The following is a 24,613-nucleotide window of genomic DNA, read 5'->3' on the forward strand; positions in this document are numbered from 1 at the left end:
AAAAGCCTCACGGTAGCATGGTGGTTAGCATCAATGCTTCACAGCTCCAGTGGTCCCAGGTTCGATTCCCGGCTGGGTCACTGTCTGTGTGGAGTCTGCATGTCCTCCCTGTGTGTGCATGGGTTTCCTCCGGGTGCTCCGGTTTCCTCCCACAGTCCAAAGATGTGCAGGTTAGGTGGATTGGCCATGCTAAATTGCCCGTAGTGTAAGGTTAATGGGGGGATTGTTGGGTTACGGGTATACGGGTTACGTGGGTTTAAGTAGGGTGATCATTGCTCGGCACAACATCGAGGGCCGAAGGGCCTGTTCTGTGCTGTACTGTTCTATGTTCTATGTTCTAAAACAAGCATCTGGCAAACTGTGAGGACCCCACCCGCTTCAATCTGAGTGTGAATTCTCAGCAGCCCTGCCTGCAATGGGAGCTCAGTCACTGCACAGTTATTTCTGAAGCTAAACTATAAAACAGAATCGCCGCCCTGGGACCCCGAGGGGATTTAGCCTTTTTCCTTGCCTCATGAGCTGTTCCAGAGAAGCCAAATGTGACAAAACATCCTTTTTCCGTAAGGAGCATTCCTGGATTTGGGAGGGGAAGGGGAGAACTCCTCCCTCTCTTCCTCCTCTCAGGGCTTCATTAATCCTGAGATCGGCCTGTCCTGGCTGCCACACTCAGGGAGAGTCGTGCTGTTGTCTTGCTGTCCTTTGCTGTGAGGAGCAACTCCCTCGATGAGAAAAGGTAAGCAGAGTGGGCACTGCCTTTCCTACAACTCGGTCCTTGGTTGCAATGTCCCAGTCTGTGTGCACCCCTGCGGTGAGACTGGTAATATAAGATGATTAGAGAGCATTTAAAAGGAGCAAAGTTGACCGTCCCTCCAGCTGGAGGGATTATAAATGCTCAGCTGTGGAACTCCTGGTTTAGGAATAAGCTTGTCTCCTCGAGTTGTGATTTCCCAGCACTGCCCGCACAGATTATGAATGCCATTTCCTCAGGAACTGCTTCATTGATGGCTGTTTCAGTGGTCTTGCATCAGCTCAGCTCCACACGGAGACTCTCACAGCCCTGCAGAGGTCACAACCTGCCTTGATGATTTATGTCCCTTTCAGACACACAGTTTACGTTTTACAGCTACACGTTAGTATTGGTAGATGAGAAAATAAAATAAATTAGTAGAAGAGTCACGCATTCTTGACCTCTGCTGTTGCATTCTTACATTACAAAAGTGACCTCACTTTGAAAGTATTTTGTTGGCTGCGAAGAACTTGGGGACAAGCTGAGGTCAGTTTTGAATTTGTGGCCTTCCCCCCCCCTCCCCCCCTCTGTTGTGTGAACAGCGATGAAAGGAGTGAACGGGGTAAAGTTTCACTTTCAATGTGAAAAAAGGAAACGGTTGTAAATCTGGAGACTGTTTTCTGTCACGTGGAACTTCAGCAAAAATCAGCTTGTCCTGCAGGTTAGGGGCTTGGGGCACCAGCTGACTGTTACCTCCCGGGTTTCAACAAAGTCCGGAGATTGTGTTACCGTTGTTCATCTTTTGGCAAATGTGCCACCGGACATGTCAAACAGGAGGAGGAGTCGGCCATTCGGCCCCACGAGCTTGCTCCACCATTCAATGAGATCATGGTTGATCTGATTGTGGCCTCAACTCCACCTCACACCTGCACTCCCATGACCTCTCATTCCATCATTAGACAAAGATCTATTCATCTCTGCCTTGAAAATACTCATTGACGTCCACCGCTCTCGGGGAAAGAGAGTCCCAAACAGTCAGGACCCTCGGAAAGAAAGAGTTTCTTCCCATCTGAGTCCTGAATCGGAGACCCCTTATTTTTATACTGTCTCTCCCACAAGGGAAAACTGAGCATAACTTTAGAGCAACAGTTCTGCCCATTGCTTTTCACGCAACACCCGTGGCTTACATAGTGAAGGAAACTGTTGGAAATAGAATAAAACCTCCCCGACAACTTCACAATGTACTAAATAGCAGCCAGATTATTGCAGGCAGTAATCTTCTTTCTATATTCAGACTTTGATGATGATGAATGCGTTTTTCTGGTTGGGTTGCTGTCTATGGGGAACAGAAGAAACCGAGGAAAAGGAGCATGAATAGATCATCCAGCTCCTTGATCAATAAGATCGCCGACTGAGATACCTCTTGCTTTGGGCAGCACGGTAGCATTGTGGATATCACAATTGCTTCACAGTTCCAGGGCTCCAGGTTCGATTCCGGCTTGGGTCACTGTCTGTGTGGAGTCTGCACTTTCTCCCTGTGTCTGCGTGGGTTTCCTCCGGGTGCTCCGGTTTCCTCCCACAGTCCAAAGATGTGCAGGTTAGGTGGCTTGGCCATGATAAATTGCCCTGAGTGTCCAAAATTGCCTTTAGTGTTGGGTGGGGTTACTGGGTTATGGGGTTAGAGTGGAGGTGTTGACCTTGGGTAGGGTGCTGTTTCCAGGAGCCGGTGCAGACTCGATGGGCTGAATGGCCTCCTTCCGCACTGTAAATTCTATGATAAATCTGTGACCACTTCCCTCTCCTGTCCCCATTGCTCTCGATTTCACTGCGGTTCAAATATCTGTCACTCTCACACCTGGCGTGAACTCAATCGCTGAGGGTCCACAGCCCACCAGAGATGTGAACCACCTGCTTGGCACGTGATGGCAGTTTGAGACAACTGTCCCTCTGGCAAAGCTCTACTTTCTGTTTCTCCACGGAAAGACGATTGAGGCGGGGAGAGGCAGCATGCGGAGGATGCGGGGGAACCTGCATTCCCAGTGCTGTGACACTCCACAAGGGTGCCAGGGAGAGCCAGCAGTAGCCAAGTGCTCAGTTGATGTCAGGACTTGTTGATCAAACCTATGCACCTATAATTCTCTACATTATAGATTATAGAACAGTACAGCACAGAACAGGCCCTTGATGTTGTGCCGAGCAATGATCACCCTACTTAAACCCACGTAACCCGTATACCCGTAACCCAACAATCCCCCCATTAACCTTACACTACGGGCAATTTAGCATGGCCAATCCACCTAACCCGCACATCTTTGGACTGTGGGAGGAAACCGGAGCACCCGGAGGAAACCCACGCACACACGGGGAGGACGTGCAGACTCCACACAGACAGTGACCCAGCCGGGAATCGAACCTGGGACCCTGGAGCTGTGAAGCATTGATGCTAACCACCATGCTACCGCGAGGCCCCTATCAAAATAACGTCTGTTGGGGAGTCCAGAAAAGGGAGACCTAAATTAAGAGAGCCAGGAACAGATGGAATGAAGAATTAAGAAGCAATTTCTTTCCACACAGAGTGGTGAGAATGCAAAACTGGCTGTCACATGGCTAAATCAGATAGCAGTGATTCTTATAGAAAATATGTAAAATGAAGCAAATTAGAGGAACCACTGACCTCAGTCAGATTCCAAAAGCTGGCACATAAAACCTGTACTTCCCAGCACTCAGAGAATAGATTGCTATGAGACTGACTGCCTTACCACCGACAGGTTAGGTGGGGTTACCGGGTTACAGGGGTAGGGCGGGGGTGTGGGCCTAGGTACGGTGCTCTTTCGGAGGGTCGGGCACGGTAGGGATTCTATGTTCCACATTAACTTCACCTCTCAGCATTTTAATAAGCTTTCTAAGGTCCAATTCAGGGAGGTATCTCAGCCTACGATTGATACGAATGACCCTAATAAGAGGATTCCAAGCATCAGTTAATATTTAGTCACTGTCAGTAAGGGGTTCGAGACCCGTCTTTTGGAGGCATGGTTGCTAATACGCATAACAAAGGCTCACAGGGCTAAATCGCTGGCTTCGAAAACAGACCCAGGCAAGCCAGCAGCACGGGTTCAATTCCCGTACCAGCCCCCCCGAACAGGTGCCGGAATGTGGTGACTAGGGGCTTTTCACAGTAACTTATTTGAAGCCTACTCGTGATAATAAGCGATTTTCATTTCATTTCATTCATTTGAATGAAGTGTTTCTGATGAGGCTGCACCTGGATCAATAATCTATTCACACACCCAAAATCACCTCTGAGTGGAAGGCACAGTCCAGTAGAAATCTGTCAGGCAGTGCAATTAACAGCACTGATGGAGACCATTCAGCCCATCGTTTTGATGCCGTCTTTGCTTAAATAGTCCTTTGCTTATCGCTGACTGTTCGGGCAGCACGGTGGTACGGACCCAGGTTCGAATCCCGGCCCCAGGTCACTGTCCGTGTGGAGTTTGCACATTCTCGCCGTGTCTGTGTGGGTCTCATGCCCACAACCCAAAAAAGATGTTCAGGGTAAGATGAATCGGCTACGCTAAATTGCCCCTTAATTGAGACAAAAAAGAATGGGGTCTTCCAAATTTATTTTTGAAAAATCACTGACTGTTGATATTCAGACAATGGACAGCACTGAAAATGAAGTGTAGATTTAAAACAGATGAAAACATTTTTTTGCATAAATTTAGAGTACCCAATTCTTATTTTTTTAAATTAAGGGGCAATTTAGCATTGCCAGTCCGCCTGCTCTGCACATCTTTGGGTTGTGGGGGTGAGACTGATATGCGATCAATAACGACTGAAACGAAGGAGTAGTCCGAATTGAAGGCTTTAATCTCCAAGATGTTTCCCCAGCTGCTTGAATACAGGAAGAATGATGGCTGCTGGGAAACACGGGTTCTTATATCCCACCTCATTGGGCGGAGCTACCTTACGTTCCGACCAATGAAATGCAAACACTTGGGCCAATGAGCAGCGAGCCTTCTCCACCAATGGTAGCTCACATTCCCAGGTACCGTAGTACCTTTAGTCATACTACCACAGAGACCCACCCAGACACGGGGAGAATGTGCAAACTCCACACAGACAGTGACCCAGTGCCGGGAATGTAGCCGGGTTCTCAGCACCATGAGGTAGCAGTGCTAACCACTGTGCCATCGTGCCGGCCTGAAAAGATATTTTTTTACGAATGACAGATGTTTACAATCACCTGTCAATGGAGGCAGATGTATTGGGCTTTGGTCGAAAGGTACATTCAGATCGGGAAGGGCGGCAGTAAATGTAGGAATTAGCAAGGCTTTTTTAGAGAAAAGGCTGAGAAGATAGTGCTTGAGTAGACAAAGGAAAGATGCTTCCATTTATGCAGGAGTGCAAAACAACAAGCCTGAAAAGCAGGAAAGTCACCAATAAATCCAGTAAATATTTCAGGAGAAACCTCTTTATTCAAAGGGTAGTGTAGTGGGTTAATAGAATAGTTATGGTAATGAGTGAAGCAGCCATGATGTAACAGTACAGCAGCAATCAACAGACTGTTTACTTGGGAGATATGTGTCAATTCAGGAGTCCACCTTGTATATAAATCTGTTTGAATCCATCAGTACATGAAAGACAAACTCACAGTGTAGGAGTGCATAAAGGAAATCTGCCTGAGGTAGAGAGGAATATCAGGTTATGTCGCTGGTCTTAGATGAAGAGAGTCAGAAGCGAGGAAGTTTGTGTGGAGCATAGAATGAACAATGGCCCAAATGGTCTTTTTCCACGCTGTAAAGTTCTGTCTATAATTGAGTGCTGGAATGGTTGAGTCAGAGATGAGAGGAAAGTTTTAGTGAGCTGAAGTTTCTTCTTTGGCTGCCAAGTTCCCTCATGTTAAGTCTGGCAGTGTGGAGACTGGCCAGATGTTCCAGGTGTATCCAGAAAAATATACAAATCGTAGAGGCCCATTTAGAAGTCAAGCTGTTAGTCACTGCAGAGGGATCAGGCAGACTGAAGGAAACAACATTACTCATATCTGGCAGCTGGTTGTTTAAAACGCACAGCTCCAATCGCACAGTTCAGTGTTCAGCCCTGATTCATGCACAGTCTGTGTTTCCACGTGATTTTGAGAGCCTTCTGTTTTCCTATTCAATGAAGAATGTCTGTGGCTGGGACTGGCACAGGGAACCAGAACACATGTTACTTCCTGAGAGCTCTTCATAGCAGTGCCACTCAGTAACTTTCCATCTGAAATAAAATAGCATTCGCTTCATTTTTTTTGGAATAAAAGATCTGAGTGAAGGAACTGCACGTCCTCCCCCTGTGTGCGTGGGTTTCCTCCGGGTGCTCCGGTTTCCTCCCACAGTCCAAAGATGTGCGGGTTAGGTGGATTGGCCATGCTAAATTGCCCGTAGTGTCCTAAAAAGTAAGGTTAAGGGGGGGGGTTGTTGGGTTACGGGTATAGGGTGGATACGTGGGTTTGAGTAGGGTGATCATGGCTTGGCACAACATTGAGGGCCGAAGGGCCTGTTCTGTGCTGTACTGTTCTATGTTCTATGTTCTATAAAGCAAAGTTGATCTGTTACTTTTTTTGCTGATGGAAGTGTTCTGAAGTGGCTCCGGGAGCTGCTGCTCATGTTGCCTCTCAAACCATCTTTGGCTGTTACACTGTAACTCAGCCAATTAGCTGGCATTGCCCCCTCCTGCCATCAGTGTGATTTATGGCGGGGTGGATGGGGGGGGTTTGGGGGGGTTTGGGGGGGATGTGGGGGTAGAAAACTGGTTGCGAACTTCCCCTCCTGACGTTCATGGCAGATTGATGGCAGGTCAGATTTCCTATTGTATCTTAGTGGAAACCCATTTTTCATCTTATTGCATGCTCATTAAACCCCAACAGACTGGAATCACAAGCTCCCATCAAATGGGTATGTATGGGTGAGAAGGGGGTGTGTCTGGATCAGGAGAAGGTGGTGTGTGGAGGAGGAGAAGAAGGATCTCTGGATGAGCAGTAGAATGGTCCAGATGAGAAGAAGGGGGGACTCTAGAGGAAAAGAAGGTGGGTGATGTGGATGGAGTGAGGAGACAATGAAGGCAAGAGGAGAGAAAGAAGGCATGACAAGGAGGGGGAGGGGGGTAAGGAAGGCATGACAAGGAGGGGGGTAAGGAAGGCATGACAAGGAGGGGGTAAGGAAGGCATGACAAGGAGGGGGTAAGGAAGGCATGACAAGGAGGGGGGGGAAGGAAGGCATGACAAGGAGGGGGGGAAGGAAGGCATGACAAGGAGGGGGGGAAGGAAGGCTTGGGGTGTAGAGGGATGAGCGGGAGTGCGGTGTGGGGCTAGAATGCTTCAGAGAAAGGAGCCAGTGAAGTCAGCGTGGGAGGAGAAGTGGAGATGCTGGTGATATCAGGGGACAGCGACTGAGAGGGGGAAATGGATCCAGTTTTTACATGTTTCGGCCTCAGGGGGAGGGGTGGGGGGGGGGGGTGGGGGTGACATTGAAAGGGCCAAAAATGGTGACATGGATTGAGGGAGTGGGGAGGATCAAGGTGGGCGCAGGAATGGCAAGGAGGGAAGGTCAGTCCAAACTGAACAGTGATAGGGTCCAGAGTAATGGTGGGAGGCTTAAGGGTTATCGAGGAAAGATTGTTGGCAGAGGGGGGGGGGGGAAGGGGGGGGGGGGGGGTCTGGGGCAGGTGGGTGATGAGGGGAGTTAGTGGGTGTCAAGAACCACCATCCTGAGGCAGGGCCAGCTGAATGTCTATGTGTCAAGGTGGGGTGGGGGAGTGGTGGGGTGGTGACGGCAGTACATCACCCTCTGCCAGTAGCAACAAAAGTTTAATGTAACAAGGTTCCCTGTCCCTTGGATACCTTTACCAGACCCAATAAGGTAACAAGGTTTTCCTGAGTTAAGGTAGATCACAAGTTTATAAACAACTAAAACAGTAACGAGAAATGGTAAAACACATGCATCCACATTCCTACAGATCAGAATTAAGAATTGAAATGAAATTAAATGAAAATTGCTTATTGTCACGAGTAGGCTTCAATGAAGTTACTGTGAAAAGCCCCTAGTCGCCACATTCCGGCGCCTGTCCGGGGAGGCTGGTACAGGAATCGAACCGTGCTGCTGGCCTGCCTTGGTCTGCTTTAAAAGCCAGCGATTTAGCCGAATGAGCTAAACCAGCCCCTTGGGTCCAGTGTGAGGAATTGCGGATTGCCATCAGCAGGACTGGAGAATCCCGCTGGAGGGAAGGAAATTACGCTCATTCTGTCCCTCCCTGATAGGAACACTCATGAGCTCTTTAAAAAAAAAAAATTTAGAGTACCCAATTCATTTTTTCCAATTAAGGGACAATATAGCGTGGCCAATCCACCTACCCTGCACATCTTTGGGTTGTGAGGGCGAAACCCACACAGACACGGGGAGAATGTGCAAACTCCACACAGTGACAATGACCCAGAACCGGCATCGAACCTGGAATCTCGGCGCCGTGAGGCAGCAGTGCTAACCACTAGGCCACCATGCTGCCCTTTCGCCTGAGCTCTTGACCTCTTATAATCGTGACTCTTTCCAAAAGCAGTGACTCATTTGAGTTCTTTGTGGTTTCCATAAGACATAGAAGCAGAATTAGGCCACTCGGCCCATCGAGTCTGCTCCGCCATTCAATCATGGCTGATAGTTTTCTTGTCTCCATTCTCCCCATAACCCCTGATTCCCTTATTGATCAAGGACCTACCTATCTCTGTCGTAAAGACACTCAGTGATTTGGCCTCCGCAGCCTTTTGTGACAACCCTGTCTTACAAAGCAGTAAATAAGCAAAGACAAATAACACCTTTCCTTCATTTGCACTGCTTACAGTCTCAGTGACGGCAGCATTTCAGACTGTCAATACCTGAGGTGCAACAACATCTACAAATCCATAAATATGCTTTACCTTCCCTCGGGGAGATGTCGATTCGTCACCAGTTCAACCCAAGGAGGACGGTGAGAGTGTCCTAACACCTAAAAATAGTAGAACAAATTGAATTACCATTTATCCTCAGAGCACTATCGCAATGAAGAAACATTCTGCTGATTTCAGCCTTGTTTTCAAATCACTCCGCGGTCTCATCCCTCGATCTCTGTCACTTCCTCTCCCCCACAACCTCCAAGATGTCTGCCATTCTCTGAGCTGGCCGCTTGACCCTTTCCCAATTTTCAAAAATTGGTGGCTGTGCGTTAAGTTGGCTCGAAATTCAAGGACTGAGGTGAGGAAGAACTTCTTATCTCAGAGAGTTGTGAACTTGTGGAATTCTCTACCACAGAAAGCTGTTGGGACCAGTTCATTGGATATATTCAAGATGGAGCTGGACATGGCCTCTGCGGCTAAAGGGATTAAGGGATACGGAGAGAAAGCGGGAGTGGGATACTGAATTTGCATGATCAGCCACGACCACATTGAATGGTGGTGCAGAATGAAAGGTCGAGTGGCCTACTGCTGCACCTATTTTCTATGTTTCTATCACTGTGACTACACTTCAAAAGTTCCCGGGCATCCTGAGGTTGTGAAAAGCGTTTTATGGTCTCTTCACTTCGTACCTCACTCCTGGGAGAAACTAAAAACCGAGGCTGTGTTAAGGGAAGAAATACTGGGTAATTCCTCTCAAACCCATCCAGACAAGTGAGAGCTGGCTCAGGAGACCACTCTCGCTTGATCTCAACACCACCTTCAACATCCACTGCCCTTACTACCAGAGTAATGCTGTTGCGTTGTGCGCAATGTACAAGTCCAGCTTATTCAAGATCACTTTCCAAACACTTTTTAAGAGGTGACAGCTCAAAGCAGGCCGAGCTTTCAATTGTCCAACAGCACCTAAACTCTGACCCTTTAGAATCTATATGGCTTTGCTTTCAAAGAGAGTTAAAGTAATGTTCCAAGTCTTCGTTGGAACCATGGACACATGCAGTAATTAACAGCTTCAGGTTGTGTATGTTGGAAAAGGAGATCATTCATTCCCTTGAGCCTGTTCTGCTAGTCTGCTTGATCATACCAATTACACACATTGCTTCTGTAAATCTTAATACCCTTGCCTAACAGGAATCTATCAATCTCAGTTTTGAACTGTTCCCTTGACATCCAGTCTCAATACTCTTTTGTGGGAGCGAGTTCCAGATTTCCACTCCCCGTTGAGGGGAATGTTTTCTGATTTCACCCTTGAAGGTTCTTGGGTCTGGATTCCTGCCACCAGAGGAAGTCTTTTCTCTATATTTCAAACCCTTTAATTGTCTTCAAACCCTTCATTTGGATCACACCTTTTATCTTGAATATTCGACACTCAAGGAAGTACAAGCCGAGACATTGCAACCCGCCCTTACAATCTTTCGAATTCCTTTCGCCCCAGTCAATCTGCAGTGCAGCCCCTTCAAGGTGGCTATCTCTTTGCTGAGGAATGGTGCATGGCTGAATCCACGACTCCAGGTGCAGTCCCGGTGCTGTCCGGCTTTATTGGTGAGCTTTTCTTTCAGTGGAGTGGCAGTGGCATCGTGGTAATGTCCCTGGACTAGGACTGATGGATTCACGTTCCAATGTGGCAGCTGGTGGAATTGAAATAAAATGGATAAATCTGGAATTTAAAGCTCTGTAATGGTGACCGCGAAACTATTACTTTATTACAATTAATTTAGACTACCCAGTAATTTTTTTTCCAATTAAGGGGCAATTTAACATGGCCTACGTTGCACACCTTTTGGGGTTGTGGGGGTGAGCCCCACGCAGAGACAGGGAGAATGTGCAAACTCCCCACGGACAGTGACCCAGAGCTGGGATCGAACCCGGGTGCTCGGCCCCTTGAGGCAGCAGTGCTAACCCACTGTGCTGCCACTGCCATGAAACTATTGTTGATTGTTGTAAAATATCTGGTTCATCAATGTCCTTCAGGGAAGGAAATCAGCCATCTTTACCTGGCCTGTCCTACAGGTGACTCCAGACCCACAGGAAGATGGTTGATTCCGTACAGTCCCATTAAACGTTCATTTCAAGGGCAATGAATAATAATAATAATAATAATCGCTTATTGTCACGAGTAGGCTTCAATGAAGTTCCTGTGAAAAGCCCCTAGTTGCCACATTCCAGCGCCTCTTTGGGGAGGCTGGTACGTGAATTATGGATGGGTAACAAACGCTGGCTTTGCCAGTGACGTTCAGTTCCCGGGCAAATATAAAGAAAAAAATAATTGGTTTCCAGTTGATTGTCAAGATTTGCAGGCCTGCATCAACATTTATTCGGAAACAATGCCACAGACGGCAATAAACTCATTCAAAACACCTTAACAATCCACATACTGCAAGAATTCACTCCTTTGTGCTGCCACTATAGTTTGGCTTGTTGCCCTTTACGTGTATGGAGATTTCACAAACTCTATATGAGACTGAGAGATTGTCAGTCAGTATTTAGTCTTTCTTGAAACTATAGAACATAGAACATACAGTGCAAACTAATTATATCCAAAGCCTCACGGTAAGCACATTGTTATCAGGACACAAGCTGATCTGTGTCTTGGAATCTCTTGGTCGTGCTTGCATTATCATCAACTTCATTGTCTAATTATCAGAACTGTGGTATAGTGTCCCTTTAAGGGGTGAGTGCCCGAGTGTCATGTGACCGGAATCGCCAAAGCACACAAACCCGGGGGCCAGAGCGCGGCTTTCCCAGTCAGTTTGGCGTTTGGGGTCTTGGAACACGGTGGCTTTTAGCTCAAGTTCTGGTTACAGTTATTACTTTAATAAACCATTTTTCGTTAATCAATTTGGTGGTTGCCCATCGGTCAGGATATTATAATAACCATTAATGTCTAACCTTGCGTTTACCATTGTAAAAATAGGTCCATGGACAAGGTCCCACATGGGAGATTTATGAAGAAGGCAAATGCACATGGGATACAGGATAACTTGATTAAATGGAATCAGAATTGGCTTAGCTGTAGGAGACAGAAGGTGATGACAGCTGGCTACTTTAGTGACTGGAAGCCAGAGTCCAGTGGCGTACCACATGGATCTGTGCTGGGTCCCAGGTTAGATCCTGGCCCCGGGTCACTATCCGTGTGGAATTCACACATTCTCCTCGGGTCTGCATGAGTCTCACCCCCCAATCCAAAGATGTGCAGGGGTGGTGAATTGGCCACGCTAAATGGGTTTCCTCTCTGGTTTCCTCCCACACGTCCTTAAAGACGTGCTGTTAGGTGAATTGGACATTCTGAATTCTCCCTCAGTGTACCCGAACTGGTGCCAGAATGTGACGACGAAGGGATTTTGGACACTAAGGGGCAATTTAACATGGTCAATCCATCAAACCTGCAGGCAAATGGGATTGGGTAGGCAGGTAGGGTGTTTTTCATGCGTCGGTGCAGACTCGATGGGCCGAAAGGCCTCTTTTGCACTGTATTCGTCTGTGATTCTGTGAATGGCAGAAAGTAGAAACAGCTTGCATTTATGTCTTCAGAGCTTCCTAAAGTGTTCTGCAGTCAATGAAGTACTTCTGATGTGCAATGTGACTGGCAAAAGAGGCAACTGCTTCTTGCACTATACAACTGAAACATTCACTTCCTCCACAGCCAGCTTACTGTAGCTGCAGTGTGTACCGTCTATCTACAAGAGACACTGCCGAGGCTCCTTTGACAGTAGCTGCCATTTGGCCACATTTTGACCTTTGTTGCCAGGAAGGAGAAGGAAAGCAGTTACATGGCAACAACCTGACATCCAAGTTCCCCTTTAACACATCATCTCTATTTGGATAGAATCATTGCTTCTTCACTGTCGCTGGATCAAAGTCCTGGAACTCCCAGCCTTACAGCAGTGTGTGAGTACCTTTACCACACAGACTGCAGTGGAGCAAGAAGGCAGTGAACCATCATCTTCCCAAAGGCAATTGGGGACACTGGGCAACAACGACAATGGCGTTGCCAGCGATGCCCAAATCTCGTGAATGAATGAAATTATTTCAAGGTCCCAGCATAATGAAATTGTGCACTGGTTCCTTGGAATCAACACAAATGAGAATAAATTGAAGAGCAAAGTGAGAAGGAAGTTCATTCCTGCCTTGGCAAAGCAGCTTATCAAAATCAGACCGTTGCACCAAATCAACAAATAAAGAGGTGGTTAGTAAGATTCTCTTGACGTTGGTGAGTTTGTTTTTTCAGACAATTGTCTTCCGGTTGGCAATTAGCCTGTTGACACCACAGGAGACAAAAGACCTTGTAGGGATTCTGATCCTGAGGCTAAGTGTTGACGCCGTTGTAAACGCCGTCGCATTTTACGACGGCATCCAAAGGCCCCCAGGAGCAGCGATCCTGCGCCCTACAGGGGGCCAGCACGGCACTGGAGCGACTCACGCAGCTCCAGCTGCCGACACCGGCGTGAAACGGGCGCCGCGGGTCTGCACATGCGCGCTACGGCCGGCGCAAACTCGCACATGCACGCTACATGGCGGAGAGCTATAGGGGCCCGACGCGGAGGAACATAGGCCCCCACCAGGACGAGCCGGCCCGCTGATCGGTAGGCCACGATCGCGGGCCAGGCCACAGTGGAGGCCCTCCCCCCCCCCGGGACCGGCCCCACCCCCGCAGGATAAATGCCGTGGTCCCACCGGGTAGGACCACACGTGAACGACGCTGGCGGGATTCGGCCTATGTCAGCAGCCACAGAGAAACGGCGGGTGGGGGGGGGGGGGGGTGGGCGCATAGAGGGGCCCTCAACTGGCACCACGCTGACCACGCTGGAGCCAATGGCGCCGATTATCTGGTGACCGGAGAATCGGCGGACCAGCGTCGGAGCGGCGTCATGTGAATCGAGCCCCCCCCCCCCCCCCCCCCCCCCAGCGATTCTCCGACCCGGCCCGGAGTCGGATAATCCCGACCCTTATATTCTGCAGAGGTCCAACCTTGTATTCTTCCTGTTGTTATCTGATATGACCAAACATGCAGGTTGACTGGTCTCCATATGCCTGACCTTGATGTACATCGACTAGCACAGAATAGATGGCACATCGACTGTGTATTACCAAATCCTCTAATCCTGCATCTTCAGCAGACTGCCATGACGATGGTAGGCAATTCCAAAATGTAGGTCTGCGCTGCCTTGTGATCTCAGCAAAGTGAGATGTGAGTCCAGCATTATATACAGGTCTCCATTTGTCATCAGTTCTCAGCAGAACACATCCATCTAACCAACAAGTGGCAACAGTGTCAATGGGTTCTTAAAGATTTTTTAAAAATGGTTTCACCATCACTAGAGCCCCAGTCAAAATGGACATGTCGTCAAAAGTTGACTCTCTCCAGTATCGCAAACAAAAGACATGTTGATATTGGCTGCGATCTAACAGCCATGTTGCGCTCGGCGCGGATATGTGGAAGAGGTGGTGGCACAGTGGGGCAGTGGTTAGCACTGCTGCTTCATGGCGCCGAGGATCCGGATTTGATCCCGGCCTCGGGTCACTGTCCGAGTGGAATCTGCACATTCTCCCCATGTTCGTGTGGGTCTCACCCCCACAAGCCAAAGATGTGCAGACTAGGTAGATTGGCCATACATAATTGTCCCTTAATTGGAAAAAAAGAACTGGGTACTCTAAATTTACATTAAAAAGATGGCACGAGAGACCGAAATCTGGATCTGTGCCGGGCAGCAATAGGTTTCTGATCTAATCATCCTGCTCCCATTGGCGGCATCTGAATCCCGCCTCGATGTGGCGAGCAACCAATAATCACCAAATTAAGGCCAATTTCCATATCATTAAGGGGACGGACCCCTTATCAAAAGGCCTCTCACCGGCTTCCAACTGAGTGGTCACACTGGTGCCCTTCAACACACTTATTTAAAAATGTGACGATGGCGCAATGGCTGCTGCGGGGATCGGAGGAGATGAGTAGCCATCTTCTAAAACAGCCCCAGTGCTCGTTTGGGAAGGGGGGGGACCAGGCTGGGGCAATTGATGGGGGAAGGGGACGCCGCAAAAGGCTACCCTTCCCCTCCCCCGGATTGTGTATACCCATACCACTATACCTGGGGCAACTCAAGCTGCCGCCTGTCCATCCCACCGAACACCCCCAGGACAGAGCCCTGTCGATGGTAATATGGTGAAGGCCACTGTAAACCCCCTCTGCCCATCGCGGCCCCTGACTGCACAGCTGAAGGCTATTGCTCAGAGGGAATTGGCATTGGTACTTACTTCACAGCTCTCAAGTGGATTCTCATGGCTAGACATGTCATGTGGCAGGCGAGTGTCACTGCCTGACACTCAATCAGCATCTCAATCAGACTGTGAGGCCTGAACACCAGAAGCATCAACACCTCAGAGGCAGCAGCCAATAATCAAACACACAAGAGCTGGGCCTCCCCAATTTGGAATTCAAATCCAACGCCAATAAGTTCATCAAGTTATCAGTTACGAGTGGCGTACCACAAGGATCTGTTCTGGGGCCGTTGCTGTTTGTCATTTTTATAAATGACCTAGAGGAGGGCGCAGAAGGATGGGTGAGTAAATTTGCAGACGACACTAAAGTCGGTGGAGTTGTAGACAGTGCGGAAGGATGTTGCAGGTTACAGAGGGACATAGATAAGCTGCAGAGCTGGGCTGAGAGGTGGCAAATGGAGTTTAATGTGGAGAAGTGTGAGGTGATTCACTTTGGAAAGAATAACAGGAATGCGGAATATTTGGCTAATGGTAAAATTCTTGGTAGTGTGGATGAGCAGAGGGATCTCGGTGTCCATGTACATAGATCCCTGAAAGTTGCCACCCAGGTTGATAGGGTTGTGAAGAAGGCCTATGGTGTGTTGGCCTTTATTGGTAGAGGGATTGAGTTCCGGAGCCATGAGGTCATGTTGCAGTTGTACAAAACTCTAGTACGGCCGCATTTGGAGTATTGCGTACAGTTCTGGTCGCCTCATTATAGGAAGGACGTGGAAGCTTTGGAACGGGTGCAGAGGAGATTTACCAGGATGTTGCCTGGTATGGAGGGAAAATCTTATGAGGAAAGGCTGATGGACTTGAGGTTGTTTTCGTTAGAGAGAAGAAGGTTAAGAGGTGACTTAATAGAGGCATACAAAATGATCAGAGGGTTAGATAGGGTGGACAGCGAGAGCCTTCTCCCGCGGATGGAGGTGGCTAGCACGAGGGGACATAGCCTTAAATTGAGGGGTAATAGATATAGGACAGAGGTCAGAGGTGGGTTTTTTACGCAGAGTGGTGAGGCCGTGGAATGCCCTACCTGCAACAGTAGTGAACTCGCCAACATTGAGGGCATTTAAAAATTTATTGGATAAGCATATGGATGATAAGGGCATAGTGTAGGTTAGATGGCCTTTAGATTTTTTCCATGTCGGTGCAACATCGAGGGCCGAAGTGCCTGTACTGCGCTGTATCGTTCTATGTTCTATGTTCTAAGTGGTCCAATGGACTCATCACATATCCCACCTTGTAATCCTGGCCGAAAGCAAGGATGATTGCTTTCTCCAAGCAATTGCCTTGTTTAACTGGACAACAGTAACTGTTCTTGCAAAGCACTCTGTTGCTGGACAGCCTATAATTCATCTTTTCTATCTGTACCACGGCCAGCGAAGGAGAAGGCAGCGGCAGAAGCGTCGATGAGGCTCGAAGCGACAGCCCATGTGCAGGAGTCTGCTACACACCCTGAGGACGCCCATCAGGCGGGAGGCACCCAGAGGGGAAGGCCAGCAACGGCCCAAGGTGTACAGGCTTCTCTGGCCTTTAAGGAGGTGACGGATATCATGTACTGCAGGAGTTCCGCCTCAACAAGGTGGCTGTTAAAAAAAAACTCTTAACGAGGGGACTGTTCGGCACCTGTGCCATGTCCTTTCAGATGTGGCACCATGTGGAGCAGGAGGACACCCGTTCCCAGTGGCCATCAAGGTGACCACAGCCCTGAAGCTTTACGCTTTGGGTTCATTGCAGGGCTCGGGTCATGACTTGTGTGGCATTTCCCAGCCTGCAGCCAACAAGTGCATTCGTAAAGTCACAGATGTCCTGTCTACCCGGGCAACTACATAAATGTTGACCTGGACCAAGTCCACAAAGATGCCTGGGCAGAAGGATTCTCTGCCATCGCAAGGATGCCCCAGGTCCAGGGTAAAAGATAGCTTGCATGTCATCTTGCGTGTATGGGCAGTCCGGGAGTACCCTTCATCAACATGTGCGACCACCACATCAAGATCATGCAGCTGTGCACACTTCCCCGGGAGTGTGCACAATAGCTATATCTTGGGGCAGTTGGAAATCCTGGCATCTTTGAGGAACACCCCAGGATGACGGAGTTGGCTCTTGGGGCAAAAAGGCTACCTGCTGAGGTCCTTGCTAATGATGCCAGTACGGAGGCCAGAAACAAGTGCAGAGACCGTATATAACGAGGCCCATGTGGCCATCTGGGCTGTCACTGAGTGGCGTAACGGACTGCTGAAAATGCAATTCCGATGCCTCGACTGCTTTGGTGGTGTGCTGCCGGGGGGGGGGGGGGGGGGGGGGTTGCTGGGGAGGCCTGCAGGAGCAGCTGGAGGATAGAGGACAGGCAGTGGTGAGGGTCCGGCATGCCCAGAGAACCAGAGAGGCCCTCATTCTCGCCCGCTTTTTTATCGGATGTGGCTTTGCCAAAACAATGAGTGCTGAAACTTGTGAAGTAAATTCCAACTGCAGCATTTTGTTCATCACCTGTCTGGTATTTGGAAACTACTGCAAGAGACTGGTAATTGAAACACATGTACCCAGACATTCCACATTGGCACAGCAACACTTTGTTGAAGGGACAGGCTCGCGTGAACCAGTCTTCTTTTTTCATGTGTGGAAACCAGGATTGGTCTGCCCGGAGTGACTGTGGATTCTTTTGGCCTTTTCATTCCGAACAGATGGCATCACATCTGTGGTATTTTCCTCGAGATACACACACACAGACACAGATCTTCTGTTCTTTATCTGTTCTTTCCTCGCCTGCATGTATAATGTACAAAGTGGCTGTTTTACAATTCTCCATGCCAGTCATTTCAAAGTGATTTCTGCTTCATGACGAGGCTGGAGGGATGATCCTCTCAGAGACGGCAAAGGCTTGAGTCTGCATCAACTCCAAGTACCCATCCGAAAGTATTCTAGTGTGGCAGTGATGTAATGTAATAACTGGGTTATTGAGTTAGTACGAATGCAAATACCAATTGACCTCTTGGTTCAGCCAAAGGATTTCTCAAGTACCATGTAATCTTCAACTCGGTGTCTTGCGATCCTCCCAAATGGGTGGAAAATACATGAATATATGCAAAGCATAGGGCTAGTTTCCACCCCGGTCCAAGTGTTTGTGGGCCCACAATACAGGATGCTTTCAGCAGGTTGTTTTAATCAGTTCCCAGGAATGTGTCAGTTTTCAATTTATTCAAGTTAATCTCTCTTGAACTGTCAGCTATCTTTTTAAAAATAAATTTAGAGTACCCAATTCATCTTTTCCAATTAAGGGGCAATTAAGCGCGGCCAATCCATCTATCCTGCACATAGAATCATAGAATTTACAGTGCAGAAGGAAGCCATTTGGCCCATCAAGTCTACACCAGCACCCTACCCAAGCCCACACCTCCACTCTATCCCCATAACCCAGTCACCCCACCCAACACTAAGGGCAATTTTGGACACTAAGGGCACTTTAGCATGGCCAGTCCACCTAACCTGCACATCTTTGGAATATGGGAGGAAACCGGAGCATCCGAAGGAAACCCACGCACACACGGGGAGAACGTGCAGACTCCGCACAGACAGCGACCCAGAGCCCGGATCGAACCTGGGACCCTGGAGCTGTGAAGCAATTGTGCTAACCACTGTGCCACCATGCTGCCCGAACTGTCAGCTGTCTCAGACCCCTTTAATATCAGCCATGGCGAAATCAGTAAGCTGATACAGGAATATCCAAATTAACCCCCACAGTGGTAAGGCCCAGTAAATACCTCATCATGTAGCTGACAGTGTTCCACACCATGCACGTGGACACTTTGCCTACATTGCTCAATCTAAACTAATCTGACAACGTCATTTGATTTTCCCTGTAGTGCCACACAGGAGGATATCGATGTGTATTAACAGCCAGTGCTAGGCTGGAGATTTGCAAAGACTGTGTCGCAATTTATTTTATTCGGTGCTCAATAACATGGTCCTGAATGGCACAGTCACTTGCTGAAATAATCTACTAATTATGCCCTCAGCTTGCTCCATATGCACTCGCCCTGCAGGACTGGCTGTTCCCTGCATGAGTTTGCTGGAATGCACTTCATTTCTCCCGGGAGAGCCCATTTTCTCCTTGAGGCAGGGAAAGAAAACAAACACATCATTGTGAGCAGACATCCCTCGGAAGAAGAATAGAGTGTCCTGGAATGTACTGGAGAGCCCTTTGCTTGTTTGAAACAGCAGCTTTGGACACAAGCCTCCTCGTGGCAAAACTGCTGTGCTCTGGATCATTTTTTTTTATCCCACAGCCCCAATGCCACAGACCCTCTTGTTCCTCACCAGCGACTTTGAGCCTGTTGTGCATTTTACTGTCCAGTTATGTGCAGTGTTGGCTGGAGGCGACGCTGATGGCATGTGATTGGATAAGGATCTGGCAGGAGTCCAGCAGCCTGAAGTCCTCAGCAATCAATGCAGGTGGCTGCAGTGCTACAGTACTGCAGCATTGGAGGCTGCGTGAGTGTGTGTGTGTCTGTCTGCCTGCCTCAAAACCACAGGCACATCTGCAGCCACTGACAAAAGTTTGAGAATGGGAGGGTCTCAGTCACAGAACCAGCAAAAGGGAGTGGTGAGACCCTTAAAACAGAAGGCAAGCATGTAAGTCATCCATCATCTAACCATATTTCAATTGAAATTCAACGACAGTAACCGGTTATCAGTTTGACTCGAGCCTGTCTGTCTCGATATTTTATTTTCATATCATTGCATATGAGCTGAATGGGAATCTATTGCAAATGAAAAGTGTGTTACATGTGATGTTCATCTGATGTTTATGTTCTTGTGGCTGTGTTTTTCTGTCACTTCTTATTTTGATAAGTTGTTCATGTTGCAAGAGTCTAAGAACAGGGTGAGCTGTGACCAGTATCAGTTGGAACCAGCAAATCAAGGTCAGCTTGATCTGTTCGAAAGGATTCTATCGTTGTCTCACTGCCTCTCGTTTTCTCTTTGTGTTTCCATTACTTGTTTCAAACATTTGAAAGGTGAGGAGGCTGGTTCTTCCTCCTCCTCTGTGATGTTCTGTGTTCATTTCATCCCTCTCGGCAATGGATTTCTGGACGAACGGCCCAATTTCCCTGCCGGTTGGGTGATGCGACACCCGGTGTGTTCACGACTGAACTGAACTGCGACTCAGGCCTGAGAAGCCGGAGCTTTATTGGTTCACGTAGTTTCAGGTACCCAGCCTCGCATGTGCTGTCAGGAATTCCAATCCTCTTCTTTACAGAAAAACAATCTGCTGGCATGACTGTTTCGGCACCTTTTCTGACTTCAAGCCAACGGAAATATTTCAGTAATAATTATTGAGAAGCAACTTAAAGCCACACACGTGGAAAATCCACTACTTGCTGTGGTTCATTGATGCTCCTCTAATCCTCTCCCCCCCCCCCCCACCCCCACACACAATCTTGTCAAGCCCCGTTTTGAGATGTAGGTTTTAGCTTAGATCTCACTGAGTGAAAGGAGAGTATGACAGGATCTCTGTGGTGTTGTGGCCTGCCAGTGATGATTGCGTGAGAACCCAGTGATCCTTGTTTTCAATCCAAATCACATTGTTTGTGTGGACTTACTGAGAGACAGAGAGAGAATCATCAGGCTCAATCAACAGTGGGAACCTCTCACAAGAGGTCAGAATCACCTGACCCATTGTGGTCCCATCTGTACGGAAATCCCAGCATTTCGATGGGAATTGAACACACTCGATGGAGGCAAACCTATCCCAGCATCCACAGCAGAGGTGGAAGCCCTGTATTAAAACTATGGGCCCATTGCCTCCCTGTGGCCAGACCTTTGCAAACACTGCTGGAGGAAGCAGCCTGTCTCACATTTGCCCCTTCATTTCTCTCAGAACCTTTCCATTGGCTCTGCCAACTTTCTCCATAATTCCATATGGCTATTATCTGACAAGAGGGGTGTGAAATTGGAAAGAAGTGTTGTGAGATGAAAAATGAAAAATGAAAATCACTTATTGTCACGAGTAGGCTTCAAATGAAGTTACTGTGAAAAGCCCCTAGTCGCCACATTCCGGCGCCTGTTCGGGGAGGCTGTTACGGGAATCGAACCGTGCTGCTGGCCTGCTTGGTCTGCTTTCAAAGCCAGCAATTTAGCGTTGTGCTAAACAGCCCCTGATGCGTTCTGCACATGAAATTGGTTTGAATGTGGCTGGTTGGATGGACCCTGACCATTAGGAAGCAGGCATAGAAACTGGCAAACACAACAGGAAAAGATGTATCAAAGTCCTGGCAGGGATTTGTGTGAGTGTGACGCACACATTTAACCCTTACAGTGGCTGCATTCTGCATTCTGGCTGGGCACTAACCATGCAGACTCAGGTTGCAGCCAGTCACTTTAGACTGCAATGTTGATGGGCGGAGTTCTGTAAGGAGCACGTTTATAGCATCCATATCAACGGGGTGAATCCCTTAATGATTATTCCGATAGTGTGGAAAGAGCAGGAGTAGAGACGTTTAAAGCAGGCAGTGTGGAAGTGACTCGTATAATCACAGCAGGCCTTCAATTTGGTTGCAAGCAGCCAGAGTTATGGTAGGATATTGGATAATGACTGATACCTGTACGGCGGTACAGGCCTGGGCAATGAGAGATTGGAAAAAAATGTACATCATGATGAGGAATGAGAGGCCAAATTAGGTTTTGAGGTTTTGTTTAAGAGTCTCCAGAAATTAGGAAAGCCTATTTCTTTCACAGAGACCTTGACCAAGATTATGTGGAGCTGAACATTGACTACTTTTAGCTGCAATAATGCAGGGTCAAATAGCCCATGAATTAGGGCACTGCACTGATACTCAGGTTGACCAGCTCTGAGGAAATAGGATAAAGGACACTTGGGACCTGGGGTGGGAGTTGTTTGGTGGGGGTGGCAGTGGGGGGGACAGCAGCATTGCTGATCATAAATCCCCTTGGTGGCTGAGGCTCCATGCACGTGTTCACAAAGGGAGAAGCAAAGTCAAAGGCGGCACAGTAGCACAGTGGTCAGCACTGCACCAGGGACTCGGGTTCGAATCCGGAATTGGGTTACCGTCTGTGTGGAGTTCTCCCCGTGTCTGGGTGGGATTCCTCCGGGTGCTCCGGTTTCCTCCCACAGTCCAAAGACATGCAGGTCAGATGAGGTTACGGGGATAGGCGGGGGAGTGGGCCTAGGTAGGCTGCTCTTTCAGAGGGTCGGTGTCGACTCGACGGGCTGAATGGGCTCCTTCAGCTCTGTGGGGGTTCTAATAACAGACTCCCACAGACTGTCCGAGAAATAGATGCGGGACAACCCAGTTGGTCACCCTGCTGTATTATATTTAAAGGCAGTAAAAAGGTTTGATGTTAAAACAACAAAGGCAGACAATGAAGTAAACTATATTGGGCCACTAGAAGTGAGACACAAACTGTAACATAGCACTCGCTACTCAGTGCCCAGGCTGGACTGTGGTCAGAAATTAAGCCCTTCGGTTCTGGCCCATCCATTTGTACAACTTGAAAATACAACATCAGACCTTCCCACAGTTGACCTCAGTCAGTGAATAGCTGCAAGTTTGTGATCGCTGCCTTTCTTCACAAACTTTTCTGAAAAATCTCGTTGCAACAGGCGCATACCAATGTCTTCATGGTCTGCTGGATTTCAATTTGATTCTATTTTGTGTTGTGGGAAGAGAAGTCCAGGAAATCATTGAGGCAGTAAGAGGGAGGAAAAGGGGGCTGCGACAGGCTGGGGGAGGGTGGGGGTATGCATGGGGCGGTGGCTATCTGGGGCAGGTATATTTGGAGGATGGGAGTACATTAATAGTGAGGGATGAGCGAGGGAGTTACTGGTCGCTCATATGTAGATAGGCCAGCACTTCCAGGGTGTACATGAGGAAATATTACTGAGTGGGGAAGGCAGCAGGGAGAGGCTGTCAGTGGCCGTGGAGTGAATGGGCTGTGAGTATACCTCTGCGAAGATATTATAGTTTCGTTCATACTTCCTTTCGCTCTGACACATTCTTTTCGCTCCAACCCTACTTTTCCTGAGTTGCACAGAGGTCTGATCAATGCTGTCTCTCTCTTTCTCTCTTTTGCCAGCAAGAAACATAAGGAACAAATTCATGGATGAACAATTCACACTTCTAATTAAAAGTAGAAACCTGCTGATTTGGCGTGACCACAGAATGATCCATTTCTCTCTGCTCATTGTGAAAGGCTGTTGGGGGTGGGGACAGTGTTATTTCAGAAGCACAGTGACACAGATTGTTTCTCCACTGAAATGTGTCTTCTTTACCACCATTCAGTGGACAGAGTTAACAATACTCTCCATCCCCCACAAACAGTGGGACTTGCACTGAAAAAGAGTGAGAGCTTGATGGCCTGATCAGGAAGTAAGTGGGACAAAGTTCCTTAGGTCACTGTGTGTCCTCCGATGTCCCGAACAATGGGGTTTACATGAGAGGTCATGGGTTCAGCAATGGCTGATGGGAACTGCAGAAAAAATTGTGTTTGGATGAATTTGTTTTACATAGACATGCCGTGCAAAAGGAGGCCATTCAGCCAATCGAGTCTGCACCGACCCACTTAAGCCCTCACTTCCACCTTATCCCTGTAACCCAATAACCCCTCCTAACCTTTTTTGGACACTAAGGGCAATTTAGCATGGCCAATCCACCTAACCTGCACATCTTTGGACTGTGGGAGGAAACTGGAGCACCCGGAGGAAACCCACGCAGACACGGGGAGAACGTGCAGACTCTGCACAGACAGTGACCCAGCGGGGAATCGAACCTGGGACCCTGGCGCTGTGAAGCCATAGTGCTACTGTGCTGGAGCAGAAAATGGGTCAGAACTGCAGAGATCTCAGGCTATTGAGGAGCTGGGCAGGCAGGGGCAAGTTCATGGAGGAATTTGAAAATAAGGATGAGAAATTGAAAACTGAGGCCTTCCTGGACCTCAAATAAAAAAGCACTGCTCTCCTCCAACCCTCATGAAGCCAGCACCCTTATAACCAGAGCAGACTCACTCTCTTAAAGGCTTGATGGTGAGGATGTGAGAAAGCTCAACCCATCCAGAGCACAAGTTCCCAGGTTTGACTCCTGCTCCACATGGTGTTTGCTGATACCAGCCTGCGTGGTAATAGTCTGCTTCAGCATCCCCGAGTCAGAGATCAAAATCAACTCTGGTCCTCTTTCCTTTACTTCCTATAGGGCAGCACGGTAGCACAAGTGGCTAGCACTGTGGCTTCACATCTCCAGGGTCCCAGGTTCGATTCCCCGCTGGGTCACTGTCTGTGCGGAATCTGCACGCTCTCTCCGTGTGTGCGTGGGTTTCCTCCGAGTGCTCCGGTTTCCTCCCACAGTCCAAAGACGTGCAGGTTAGGTGGATTGGCCATGCTAAATTGCCCTTAGTGACCAAATAGGTGAGGTGGAGTTATTGAGTTACGGGGATAGGATGGAAGTGAGGGCTTAAATGGGTTGGTGCAGACTCGATGGGCCGAACGGCCTCCTTCTGCACTGTATGTCTATGTTCTGTGTCTACTGCATGTGCATTGTGAGTCAGAGCCGGATCAGGGTGTCCTGCGGCCCCTCACAGTCAATTCTCCTGTTCTAACCGCCCTGCACCACACCCCTGCCCCACTCCTTCCCGTAAAGGAGACAATACCTTGAGGAAAGGACAGG

General features: G+C 48.5%; 1 protein-coding gene and 1 long non-coding RNA gene across 6 annotated transcripts in view; one reads left to right on the forward strand and one right to left on the reverse strand.

Annotated features, from left to right (window-relative positions):
• The first annotated feature begins 643 nt into the window (after window positions 1-643).
• The window catches only part of tacc1 (transforming, acidic coiled-coil containing protein 1), a 193,038-nt gene continuing 169,068 nt past the window's right edge, over window positions 644-24,613 (forward strand). For 2 of the 5 annotated variants that reach the window (XM_038785134.1, XM_038785138.1), the window contains exon 1: window positions 19,174-19,568. In XM_038785134.1, coding sequence (XP_038641062.1) covers window positions 19,501-19,568 — 68 coding nt within the window. In that variant the 5' untranslated portion in view covers window positions 19,174-19,500. Of the gene's footprint in view, window positions 734-19,169; window positions 19,569-24,613 lie in introns of those variants that run through there. The other 3 variants (XM_038785139.1, XM_038785133.1, XM_038785132.1) reach the window with 3 other exon arrangements.
• The window catches only part of LOC119957297, a 38,367-nt gene continuing 18,941 nt past the window's right edge, over window positions 5,188-24,613 (reverse strand). The window contains exons 2-3 of the long non-coding RNA XR_005458781.1: window positions 8,670-8,737; window positions 5,188-5,980 (exon numbers count right to left, since the gene is read on the reverse strand). This is a non-coding gene — a long non-coding RNA (uncharacterized LOC119957297). The remainder of the gene's footprint in view (window positions 5,981-8,669; window positions 8,738-24,613) is intronic.

This window comes from Scyliorhinus canicula, chromosome 26 (assembly GCF_902713615.1).
Source record: "Scyliorhinus canicula chromosome 26, sScyCan1.1, whole genome shotgun sequence".
Taxonomy (NCBI): domain Eukaryota; kingdom Metazoa; phylum Chordata; class Chondrichthyes; order Carcharhiniformes; family Scyliorhinidae; genus Scyliorhinus; species Scyliorhinus canicula.